The sequence below is a fragment of the Zea mays genome, chromosome 5 (assembly GCF_902167145.1).
Source record: "Zea mays cultivar B73 chromosome 5, Zm-B73-REFERENCE-NAM-5.0, whole genome shotgun sequence".
In the NCBI taxonomy this organism is placed as follows: domain Eukaryota; kingdom Viridiplantae; phylum Streptophyta; class Magnoliopsida; order Poales; family Poaceae; genus Zea; species Zea mays.
Window position 1 is genome coordinate 44,881,066 of NC_050100.1, and position 13,756 is coordinate 44,894,821.

General features: G+C 41.9%; 1 protein-coding gene across 2 annotated transcripts; it reads right to left on the reverse strand.

Annotated features, from left to right (window-relative positions):
* Window positions 1–5,548: 5,548 nt before the first annotated feature.
* LOC100382839 (uncharacterized) lies at window positions 5,549–9,979 on the reverse strand. 2 transcript variants are annotated; one of them, XM_020553498.3, is made up of 4 exons: window positions 9,897–9,979; window positions 9,482–9,804; window positions 7,374–7,645; window positions 5,549–6,371 (listed from the first exon to the last, which is right to left on the reverse strand). In XM_020553498.3, the coding sequence occupies exons 2-4, from the start codon at window positions 9,681–9,683 to the stop codon at window positions 5,928–5,930; spliced, it is 918 nt and encodes a 305-aa protein (XP_020409087.1). In that variant the 5' UTR covers window positions 9,684–9,804; window positions 9,897–9,979; the 3' UTR covers window positions 5,549–5,927.
* Window positions 9,980–13,756: the final 3,777 nt, after the last annotated feature.

Here is a 13,756-nt window from a genome sequence, read left to right on the forward strand (position 1 = left end):
TACCGCATAATGATTCGATTTTTCCTAAGAAACGTGCAGTAGTTCGATCCGGGCTCAGCTTGTAGCAACCATACCTTGAGTATGCTGGCCCATAGACAAGTTGGGCCTCTAGGCCATCTTTGAAGGTAATAACAACGAGGAGCTTGGACTAGAAATATGAACAAACTTTTGCCCAAGATTGAATTACTTTGAAAGCCCAGATTCTTTCCATACATTGGAATTTGAAAACCTAAAGTCTGCACCTAATTTGCGGCTCATGATCCTATGTTCTTCGTTGGAGCCCTCAATTGATCAACATAGTTAAGATCTTTTGTTAACCTGGCAAACACTAAAGATTTTGAGATTATCGTAGCTGAGTGTTGCTTTGGAAGAGATAGCCTTTGAAACACTGATAGCCAAGAACTTTGGTTATTAGAATGTCGTCTTCGAGAATGATTCATAAGAGGAATGATATTTCCTCAATTACAACTGAATTGCGAATTGCATCAGCATCTGAGAGAGGCCAATTTCTATGCTTAGAGTCGAGATTCCAAGAAGTGGCTTCAAGGCATTTGATTCTCTAATCTAATTTGGTCCACCAGAATTCCACAAGTGAAAATAAGCCTTGAAAGCATCACAAACATACAAATGAAGATTATGGATGGCAAAATCCACATCCTTCGGAAAAACAGAGAATCAAAACACTCTTTCTGAGAGGCATGAAACCCGAAAATCAACAGTAGCATCCACCAATGGAAGATTGTAACACTACCGGAATCGCGTTCTTTGCCGAGTGTCTATGACACTCGGCAAAGGCTATTTTACACTCGGCAAAGCCTTTGCCGAGTGTAACACTCGGCAAAGAACACTCGACAAATATTTCATCGGCAAAGGGTTCTTTGCCGAATACTTTTTTTCGGACACTCGGCAAAGACTTTGCCGAGTGTCAAAAAGCACTCGGCAAAGAAAAACACTCGGCAAATTAAGAATCGAAAAAATTAAAAAAAATAGCAAAACATTTTTTAATTCTAGGAACAACTCTCCAACCCTATCCTATTATCTTACTCGTTGCCCTATCATTTTCACTATTATTTTTCGAACTCACAACCTCTCTCTTGTGTATACCCTCCTATACCACTACACTACTACAACAATTATGTCTATATTACGTTTTCATTCCTCATGTACTATAACAAATCGAGAGTAATTTGATTATTTAAGGCACTAAATAAGTTCATTTGAAAATATGACCAACTATAAAGTTGCATAACTTTTTGAGATCTACAAGTTTTATTTTAATAGTTTCTACATCCGAGACCGTTTACAAAATTTGAATTTTAAATTTGAAAACTTCACACGAATTTTTCAATGATAAGATGATTTCAAATCAAAAAATATCAACTACAAAGTTTCATTACATTTCAAGACCTACAACTTTTATTTTGGTGGTTTTTCCATCTGAGACAGTTTGAAAAATTCAAATTTCAAAATTCAAACATAGTTTTGCATAACAAGATGATTTCAAACCAAAACATTGTCAACTACAAAGTTTCATAACTCTTCAATACCTACAACTTTCATGTTGGTGGGTTTTTCTTTCGAAGTCGTTTTCAAAATTCAAATTTTAAATTTTTTAAATTCAGACGTAGTTTTCGTTGACAATATGACTTCAAATAAAAAAGTTGTCAACTATAAACTTCTATAACTTCTCAAGATCTACAAAGTTTATTTTGGTTGTTTGGTCATTTGTTTATCTCACATGATGGTTCTAACAATATGCACAAATTCTATACGTTATGAAACTACGAGAGAGATATAGGTTTTATGAACAAATTTATTTTTATTTTGTCATATGAAGAAATGGTCAATATATAAATTGTACATCATGATGAGTTATACAAATTTGTAGTTGAAAACGTTTTCATTTGAATTAATTTACTACTTTAAAATGTGATTTTTAAATTATATTTGCCTAGTGTTGGAGAAAAAACACTCGGCAAAGAGCTCTTTGCCGAGTGTTGTATTTGTGACACTCGGCAAAGAGCCCTTTGCCGAGTGTCAAAAAAAAGACACTCGGTAAAGAAACTCTTTGCCGAGTGTCAAAAATAAAACACTCGGCAAAGAGCTTCTTCGCCGAGTGCTTTCTTTTACCGAGGGTTTTTTGCGTGGCACTCGCCAAAGAGCTTCTTTGCCGAGTGCCCGAAATAAAACACTCGGCAAAGAATATGGCACTCGACAAAGAGCCAAATTCCGATAGTGTAATAGAAATTCCACAGTTTGCACCAAGAGGCGAAGTTTAGACCACCCAAAAGAAATTACCAAGAGATTCCGAATAGATATTACCAGTTGGGCAATTGATAGGTTGTTAAATCATGTTTCGCACATTGGCTTGAAATTGTAAGCCCGGTAGAAAATCCACTGAGAAGTTGTTGTCCCTCGCACCGCCATACCTGAGTGCATTGTATATCAGGTACAAATCTAATAATTATTACTTAGTAAAATAGTAATACTTTATATAAATTAATCAAACTTCAGATCATTTGACCTAATTTTTTTACAATTCCACATACAAATCTAATAATTATTACTTAATAAAATATTAATACTGTATATAAATTAATCAAACTTCAGATATTTTGACGTAAAAAGTTTCTACAATTCGTTCTTTTGGGATGCATGGCTAGCATCTCTGTATCTCTCTCTCTCTCCAGGACACTCAAGACACTCAAAGGTAGGACCCGCGCGCCCTGCACTCCATCACCATGGGCCGTGCTCTCTTGTACTGGGGTTGTGGGTCCGAATGTCCGATGCTTTGCTTGTCACTTGTCAGAGGTGATATCACGTATATACAAACGTCCTGAATAGGAATAGCAAATTCGCAACAGCTAACCACAGACCACGCCATGCACGAACTGTTCCCATGTGTGCACCGTACTGAAACCATATACAAGCTAGTAGTAGTTCATTCTCCAGATACAAGTACAGGCTCAACCACACATATATGATCGAATTCCTCCGTTTAGTTTGGAAAATCTAGCTCTGAACCATCAATACGATGTTAGGAGATCACAACAAGTCTATCTCCCATCAAAGTCCACAGGAAGTACAAGCTTGGAATTTTCGCATGCATCCATGAATGATTAGCCGTACTACTATATACCTTGCATATACCCATCATAGGGTCAAATGGAGATGCATGCATATCAACTTGGCATCAGGGAATGAAAAATATTGCTAGTTTATGGCAGGTTAGCTGGCCAGCTAGCTTGTGTATGTACTTGCGGGTTATTTTAATCATGCATTATATATATTGATATATTGAGCGACACATGTTGTTTATATATATATATGGTTTGTGTTTTCAGCCTGTTGACGATTTAGTACGGTAATCTCTACTACTTATTAAAGCTGCAATAGTAGTCGGCCATTCCGCGTTATGCCCATTCCGTGTTCTGCCTTTCCGATTCCCTCCTCCCGCACACAGTCCATTCCCATGTTCCCATTCTCATTCCCCCGTACAGCCAACGCCTAGCTAAATTAAAGTTCTGGTGTTCTCATTCTCATTCCCCCGTACAACCAACGCCTAGCTAAATTAAAAAAAATAAACATGACCCCAAAGAGATTTGAACCCACGACCTCTCAAGCAAATGCTACCGGTAGCTACCACTACACCACATGTGTGTTTATGTCTACATCTATAACAGAAAACACATCTACTACATCTCTCTCCAAGCCCACCTGCTACCCTTGCACAATGCGTAGTAGTAGATAAGTATCACCGAGATTCTTGAATTATATTTTTGGATGAAGGGAATAATATTTAAAGAAGAGCCTTGCATGCAATTTCTTTTGTTTGAATAATGTTTTCAACTTAAATTCTTTTTTTGCATGCGTGACATTTATTCTTCGTAATATTTTTTCCATGGATCTGACTTGTGAGTCATTTTTATAAACCAACGCCAAACATGAATTCATGTTTCTTACTTGAAAACTCCGAACAAACACCATTAGCAGGAGGCACTCGCGTTGGGGTCGCTCATCGACGACAAGAAGAAACTTGGCGACTGCCAGTTCGACCTCTAGAAACAGTCCTACGTGGCCGCATGTGCCGCTATGTACGACAAGCTCCGGCGCAGCCGCCGCTTGGACGCGGTGTAGAGCGGCTGCTCCGCGTTGTCAATCGTCAAGCAGGGGGACCTCATGGTCATCGCCAACGTCGACGACTCTCAGGTTGTTATAGGCACTGCATTCGACGACGACACCATCACGTCGTCCAGCTCATTGTCCACCTGAAGCCCAACCTGCCACGTAAGTCGCTACTGACTGGCCATGAATTCTTGTGTGCTGAGACGATGGTCGTTGCTGACGTTGTATGAGTATCCTCGAACAGTATGTAGAGGAGTAGCGCATCCGGTGGTGCAACGGCCGGGGGTACTACCTTGCTGATGAGCCTGGGGTGCACTTCGTTTTACAGCCTAGCCAAGAGTCATCAGTACTCGGTATGTCGCGCGCGTTCGATGACTACTATATCGAGGACTGTGGCGTCATCTTGGCGCCAGAGGTGACGCAGGGGAGGACCGTTGAGGTAGCTTTTGTGCCGACTTGCCTTTAATTCTCTTCGCAAACACACACTTGCCTTTTTGTTTAAGCAAAAGCGTATGGTGGTACGTGTCTGATGACTAACGATGTACGAGAAAATTTCTTCCGGTATGTGTGGAACGTGCTCTCCAATAATGAGACCAATGCAAATCGTAACATATATCGAAGTTTCATGATATTGATGGTTGCAATGTAGTGGTGAAACAGATAGATTATAAATAGCAAAATTTATGTATGGCCAGAATCACAAATTGGTTATGAAACATTTTCTCATAACGATATAACACACATTTTGTATATAAGTTATCATAGTATACTGATATTATATATTCTCGTTGCAACGCACGGGCATTCAGCTAGTTGATAAATATGTTAGTAAGCAGTTACTATCTATCTGATAAGGTCAAAGGATCATATATATATATATATATATATATATATATATCTGTATGAAGAGCAGATACGTGTGAACTCAGATCCCTTTAATTTCGCAGTATATATTTTAGAAGAATGAGAACAACCACCTATGACTTAGTTTGTCTTTCCTTTTGTCCACTTGGAGAGGATTCTTCGTCTACACCAGCTATCTTCAAATCATTAAGCTATCCCAGTATACATTGATTTGCACAGCCTTATACGAGTCCGTGTACCAGTGATACGAGCTTGAGCGTGTTAAAGGGTTGATCTCCAGTGCGAATTGTTTTATAATAAACATTTTTTCTACAATAAATCCATAAAATGAACTTCAAATCCGTAACTTGAAATAAAACTTTTTTCCGTTTTTACATTAGACGCCACACGAAAATAAAAAGGGTACTAGGCTGCTAGCTAATTGTTGGCAACAGGATAAACCTCCCTCAGAAGTGACGGAACCTCAGAGTACATATATAGCACAATAATAGACCTATCGACCTGTCTAGCTAGAGCAAGCTGGATACATACATAACAGACTAATAGACAACGGACCATATGAATAAGATTCTATTCTTGTTTTTTGTCATCACGTACGCACTGTATTTTTTTCCTTCTGATTTCTCCATAGTACACAAATAATGTATTTACACATCTGTCGTCATTAATTGATGGCATAGGGCATACAGACATATATATATCTCTCTTTTCATTTCTCCTTCTTTTTGAAGGATGTGTACTGAGATGGTACTGCTACTATATGTATATATATACCTACTACTACTACGGCTACATGCAATACCACACAGGAGGCACACACACCCAAGCCTCTTGTAGCACTCATCTATATATCCATCCTGTTATCGTCGAGGCATTTCGATCCGCATCGCTCTCCATAACAATAATATATATATAATCTTCCTATAAAACATAATCAACTAATTGAACGAATTCCACATCTGCGTGAAGCCACTCTCAGCTAAGTACTCAAACCCATCCTGAGAAAAATTGCTTGGAGGCGCCTCCCTCTTGACGCTGCCTTCGAACCTGCTAAACTGGCTCATGAGAACATCCTTGATTATTGACTTCCCCATCTGCTGCTCCGGATCAGCCATGGCGGCAGACGGCGGCAGCCGGGCGGCGTTCATCGACGACGATGGCTGCTGAGAGGGGTTACTGGAGAAGCAGGGCACTTGCTCATAACCCTCTAGGTTCTGCACTGATGATGAGCCAGGCTGGTCAAAGGAGATATTGAAGTTGTTGTCAATAAGGGGAGGCAATGAAGTTGTGGCTGCATCAATATTGAAGCTGCTGCTCTCTGTGGGCGGCTTTGCAACTGTTGCCCTACTCTTGTAGAAAACTCTACACAAGACCCAGTCCTCCTGTGCAGCACATATATAAAAAGATCAGATGAGGATTAGGCCAATCGATAGTAAGTAAATGAGTACATGTATTATATACGTCGTTGTGAAGAAGTCGTGGGAAGTATTTCTTTATTTTTAAGGAAGATATGCATGTGTGTGTGAATGTGTTATTATAAACTGAATGTAAATTGATAGGAGATATGAATTTCTAGAGAAAACCTGCTGCGAATGACAGTGACAAGTCACTGATAGCAAAGAAAGTCTGAAGTACAAAAAAAGGTAAAGCTCTTAATTTGCATTAATACAATATTATGACCATCAGTTGTTTTTAACAGTAAACCATGTAGCGATTGATGTGTGATGTCTTAATCTAAAACCATGTACACTATTACTTTAATTAATTTATTATTTTTCTGCAAATGACACGTAAACTCATGGTAACACTAAAAACTTGGTAATTTTCCAACTTGACCGTAAATTTGGCGTTTGTGCCTCTCTCTCTCTCTTTCATTTTAATATATAGGCGAGAGGACACATGTGTGATGTGTGTATAATATGACCTGGCATTTCATTGTCCAGCACATGTTATTACACAAATGTGAATGAAGAAAGACTCGGCATATATAACTATAGTACTATAGTTTCGATCTCATGTGTCATGAACAAATTAAGTTTGTAATGTTCACACAGATGAATTGTCCTAGCTCCACGAAGTCTTTGATATGTACCTCTCATATGATCGCCATTATTTCACAACCATATATAATTTGGCTTAATTTATCCATAGGAAAACCGTTGGGGCCAACTCCATTGTTTCACTACTATACCCCCAAATAAATATTTTTCGTACTTGTTTTGCGTTACGTATTGCATGCCCATTAGCTACACACACACACACATGATTTATGATTGTATCTATCATATATTATTGGAAAACTGTGAATAAAATGAATCAACACAAACAACTGAAAAAAGAAGGATGCACAATGATGAAATCAAGTCGTCGTAATTAATTATTACCTTGAAAGGTAATTTCATGGGATCATCTCGCCCTTCCATGCGAAACTCATGCATAACCCACTCGGTCTTCTTTCCCTTTGGGGCTCTACCTTGATAAAACACAAGGGTTTTGCGCATACCAACAAGTAACCCTTTCCGGCTTATTGGACGGTCTTTCCCTGTGGCCTTCCAGTATCCCGAATCAGTTGCTCTGTTTGTACGCTGGCCAGTGGCATACTTTCTATCTCTAAGGCTGTAGAAATACCACTCTTTTCCACCAATGCACGCGATGTCTGAATTTGAGGAAAATAATAACCTGTTACTTATTAAACTAACAGACAAGAAGGTTAATAATAATTACTTATATTAGATGTAAACAGGCGGAATACGTACAATCAACAATAAACACAATCATTAATCTGCTTATAGATAAAAGAAATTTGTAAACCCAGCTGAGCCAACACGTATTCATTAATTTAGTGTAATGGGGAGAGGGAATCAAGGCAGAATTAAGAAAAAAAATATATGTTATTCATGAATTGAATAAATATCTTATTTTATTTTGACAAGAATTTGTGGCGCAGTATTCTACTAATAGCAAAGTGAGAGGCCTTCTTTTGGTGTTTGTCCCCATCCATTTGGCTGTTAATTCCCTTCAAGGATGAGGCAAAGTGAGAGAATATTTGATAGCATGGCAGCAACAGGGACAGATGAGGGATAGAATGCCAAGATGGGGCCAAACAAAGTCTTGGCAGTGCGAATACCCTTCTGTTATATGAGGAAAGGAAGGCGACAAGGGAGGCAGCAGGCAGCAGACAAGACGTGTGAAATTATAGTTCTCGGTAGATTTTCTGGATGCAGCGAGCATATATATAGGTTAAACAGCTAGCTTAGTGTACTGATCCAGCTGAACTTTTCTTTTTAAAAAAACAAAATACGTACGTGCAAGGATTTGCTTGCAGACTGTCTCGCCTCAGCTATTGTTGCACATATAAATATATATATAGTACATATGTATGTAGCTTAGGTCTGACTCTGATTTTGTTTACGCTTTAGATCATCAAAGACTTCTCAAAAGAAGGAATAAGCTATCCCATAAATACAGCAGCTGCTTATTAAATGCTCCGGAAAAAAGAAAACCGATATGGCATGGGCACACTCCGAAAAGAGGGCGAAAAAGAAAGGGATAAGCGCGACGATTGAATTGAAGGAAAGAAAAGAAAGGGATTCTTGGCAAGTTGATCGGTGAAAGTTGCAGGAGAGGATGTCATGGTCTCTTCGTTCACTTATGGCTCGGAGTGGGACACACAGTTTCAACTAGCATGCACAGTACACTCGTGGTTATTCATGCATCTTGGATTTCGATGCGCCCATGCAATTAATCGAATCAAAAGTACATGGCTGTATGCATGCATGTGTGTAGGAGTATGCTTTTGTGCCATTTGGAGGAGGAACACGCAGGGATGTAGGGAAAAGGAACAAAGAGAATTTTCTTGGAATACATGGCTACTAGTAGAGTAGTAGTAGTCTGGCTAATAATGGAGAGAAGAAGGCATATGGCAGCTGTTTTTTTTTTTTTGAGATCTTATTGGCTAGTACAAGTATAGATGTATATTAGTATATGTATTATTCTTGTAGATCGGTGAGCCAACGACAGCAGGACATGGGCGTGCCATGATTGGCATCCTTATTGCAAACAGACGTGATCACGCCAAGCGTATCCTGGATGATACATGCAAGCCGCCGTGTAGTAGACTTGCTTGTGTATCAGTATGTCGGAACGGATAATCACAGATCGTACAGCTACTTTCTCATTAAAAAAAAATCTTTGATTGGCATAACATAAAGGATTATTTGAGGGACCAATTCAATCATTAGTCATCAGGAACACATAACATAATAACAGATCAGAACCCAAAGAGAATAATTAATAGCGCTCTCACACAGCAGGGGGGATTAATTCAAAAACCCAAGAGGAAGGGAAGGGAAGGGAAGGAAGGAAGAAGAATTCGCTGCGCAATTAAGGACTTGGCAAGGGGAAAAGCTCGATCATATCAATCTTGGCCAGAAATCAAGGACAGGAACAAGCAAGTTATATTAGCATGTGTAGGCGCCGTCGTCTTACATACCGGGAAGGTCCCAGGGCTCGCACTTGTTGAGATCGACGTCGACCATGGTGGGGCAGCCGTAGATGCTCACCACCACAGGGCCTCCGCCGCCGCCGAGCTTCTTGGCCAGGTAGTCCAGCACGAGCTCGTCGTCGCGCGGGTGGAACCTGAACCCCGGAGGCAGGCTGGCCTCCACCATGCTCAGCGACTTGATGGCCATCATCGGCGTCGTCGCGGAGCTATATATATATATACAGCTCTCAAGAACGACCTCGCTCACCGGCGCGCGGCAGCTACGTACAGGTGTGGAGCTGCTTCTACTCCTCCTCCTCCTTCTCCTACCCCTGTATCATAGAAGAGAAATTAAGAAGAAGCTGGAGAGCGGCGAGAGGCGGGCGTTATATAACAGGAGGAGCCCGCGCTGCCGCTGCTGTACGTGGTCAACTTCTGCGGATGCCCTTCTAGTTCTAGAGCGCGTGAGAGAGAGGGCCAGATCGGGGGCTAGCTAGGAGAGAGAGAAAGAGAGAGACTTTTCTTGGGTAGTGTGCCGAAGCCAGGTGGCAGGCTTTGTTAGGCGCGCGGTGAGCTCAGACGGCGATATGTGCATGGTGTCATCATGCTCACTCAGTCATTCCCGCGCTGCTGATGCACGAGCGCGCGTACATACATACATACATACAATACATGCTATGCATTACGTGCAGAGCGGCGGCATGGCCATGCCTCCGACCCCCACCTAATTAATCACCTAACCGCAGATGAAGGCCGACCGATTAGTATCTCCGTCGATCTTCGCTTCGCCGGCCTAATCGATCCGAGAGACGAATTCACTACTCATTGTTCATCTCCGCCACACGGCACACACATGCATGTGTGTACAATTCAGCATGTGGCTGTTGTGCACTCACAAAGTCCGATCCATCCATCCAGGGAATAATGGACGCGTCCACTCACCACTGCACGTATTTATGTCTGTATACGCAGCAAAAAGAACTACTACTATCTCTACTATACCATAAGGGTACAACGAGGGCGTCCACACACCGTGGCGCCCCCGCCTCCACCCGCGCGTCCGCGCCCCTGCCTCCCCTCACTGTGCGTCCGCATTCGCTGATTCCGCCGCCTCCTCCTCCTCCCCTGTGCCCGAGATCTCGCATCCGCTCCAACTATGGAAGGCCACCACGCGCCATGCCCAGCCATCCTCGGATTCCGCTACCCCATCCTCGGATTCCAGGCGTCGTCCACCCCGCGTGCCCCCGCGCGACGACCCCGTTCCTCGCGGCTTCAGCGCCGCGACCGCCGTGCCATCCCCACCCAGCAGCCATCTGCAACCCCAGTCCCATGACTGCCCCCGCCTGAAGACCCAATTCCCCGCGACTTCGGTGACGCGACCATCACGCCATCCCCACCCATCCGCAACCCCGCTCCCTCGCCGCGCCATCCCCACCCATTCCCTGCCGCCCCTCACGTGATCACCCATTCGCGACGGCAAGGTGCACAGCTCCTACGGGCTCCGCCATCAACACCATGGATACACTCCAAGAGGCCCCTTCAGGTGAGCTTCAGTTTCTCCACGGGCAACGGATCTTGATCGGCCTTAGCAGCTTAGGCTAACTACAGCGGGCCCCTCTCCTTCCCCCTCAGCTCCATTAGAGGCTACAGCTGCCCTCTACACTATACAATTGCCTTCCATGCCTTTTGTTCATGTGATTAGGTTGCATATCCTAGCAGGCTAGCACGCCAATGTGCTACAAACGCTTTCGCCCAATGTTAGGATGCGTGTTTGAGTTTTTCAGAGAGATCCATGTTGACCGTATAAACTCCTTGAGCTGACATACTTATTTTGGATTATAAATGCTATTCAACTTTAGTTGAAATGTGAATTGTTTGAATGTAGCAGACCTGTTAATTTTGAAAGCCATTATATTGCTAAAATTGTAGGCAACAGACGCCGCCCTAGGTCAGGTGCCCAGGTATCCGTCGGACCCTGCCCCGTCGACAGCAAGCACCAGGTATGTCGGCTCCTTCTCTTCCCTGCGGAACCAAGAACCCTAACTTGCTATTTAGCTATTTGTATATGTGTACCTGATCGAGTTACAAGTGCATACGCTCTATTATGCCTAACTTCATTTTGTTTGGCAATAGGTATCGACTGAATCCATATGAAGGAATTGACAGTACAATAATTATTTTGTTTTCTCTGCAGACTAATTGACCGGGAATCGCTTGGTTTAGCAGAACACAACGACTCATAGAAAATGTGGGTTTGATGGTGTCGTGGTACTTGAACTGGACATCGATGATAAGATGCGCCAGCATTTTTGGTAGGCCGTACTACAGCAGTGGATTACACAACGTGATCAAATAAAAAAAAGGAGTTACTTCCTGAAACAAAATACCCTGCACCAGCACTACTGTCCAGTGACTTTGATGATGGAGGTACTATGTGCCATTCTCAATTAACTGAGAAATATTCGAGAACTAATGAGTTTGAATAGCGGTTTAGTTCAAAACTGAAATATTCGAGAACAGATGTAGTATGTGTTTCTGCAAGTTATGGAATTCTTTTTCTATAAACCATGCAATTAACTGCAATTGGTACTTAGATAGCTGAACATTAGGTTTTGTAATTTTGCCATTCTCAATTATATGCTGCCAATTTCTACATTTGTGTTTTTGCAGTCTGTATGAAACTTCTTTGCTTTATATGTGTTACAAAAATGGATCTTGTGATACCTCAGTTACCTGCTACTTTGATGAAACCTCGTGTATGTGTATTTTTTACAAGAAAATATTTTAGTGTTCTTCTCTCATCTTGACTTCGTATCAGCAGAGGAAAACATACATTGTGGAAATAAACTAATTATGGTCTCCGATTTAAGATGTGAGTCTATTATCTTTGTTTTTTTACCATGGTATCCGATCTAAGAATGTAACTCACTCTTTGTTTTCATAGATGACAGTCATACATTATGGAAATAAATTAATTATGGTCTCCGTTGGAAAAATGTGACTTTATTATCTTTGTCATTTTACAGATGACTGTATGGCAACAAAAGATGTACACTAAACTGGCTGGACTGCAGTATAAAATTGTGTACAAGAAGGGAATTGAGAATGGGGCTGCAGATGCTCTCTCTAGGCAGCCAAGGGACACGGTTCAGTGTACTGCTATATCTCAGATTACCCCAGAATGGTTGCAGGAAGTGGTGGCTGCTTATGCTAATGATCCATATAGCCAGGAGTTACTCACTAAGTTGAGTCTGCAAAAGGAGGTTTTGGGTCCTTTCTCGATGCATCAAGGAGTGATTCGCCACAAGGGCCTGGTATGCTTGGCTGGGAATCTCTCTATGCAACAGCGAGTGCTGAAGGCTTTACATGACTCGGCTGTGGGAGGTCATTCTGGTGTTCCTGCTACTTATCAGAAACTGAAACGTTTGTTCTATTGGCCCGGTATGAAGTATTACTGCAGCCTCTCGAGGTTCCACCTCAAGCTTGGCATACCATTTCATTAGATTTTATTGAAGGGTTACCCCAGTCAATGCGCTTTAACTGCATTTTAGTGGTTGTTGACAAGTTTTCAAAGTATGGTCATTTCTTGCCTCTGTCACATCCATTCACAGTAGTTAAAGTAGCTAAGCTCTTTTTGGACTCGATTTACAAGCTTCATGGGTTACCTGTCAATATAATATCTGACAGAGATAGAATTTTCACAAGTTCGTTCTGGCAGCAACTGTTTCATCTGACCGATACTCAGTTGTCTATGTCTTCAGCATATCATCCGCAGTCAGATGGACAGACCGAAAGGTTAAACCAATGTTTGGAGACATTTCTCAGATGTTTTGTGCATACTTGTCCAGCTAAGTGGTCGCATTGGCTGTCTGTTGCTGAATATTGGTACAACACCAGTTTTCAGGAGTCTTTGGGTCGTTCGCCTTTTGAGGTGTTATATGGTTTTGCTCCTCACCATTTTGGAATTGTCCCTGAACATGTGACTCCAAATTTAGAGGTGGCAGACTGGGTGCGTGATCGGGAGCTGATGACCAGAGTGGTTAAACTTCATCTGACTCATGCACAAGATCGCATGAAGAGGCAAGCAGATAAACATCGTTCAGAGAGGACATTTGCTGTTGGGGATTGGGTTTATCTTAAACTTCAACCTTACATTCAGTCATTCGTTGCAACTCGATCCAACAACAAATTGTATTTCAAGTTTTTTGGGCCCTATCAGATTGTGGAGCGTATTGGTGCAGTGGCTTATCGTCTTCAGCTTCCTCCAGCCAGTGTCATTCATCC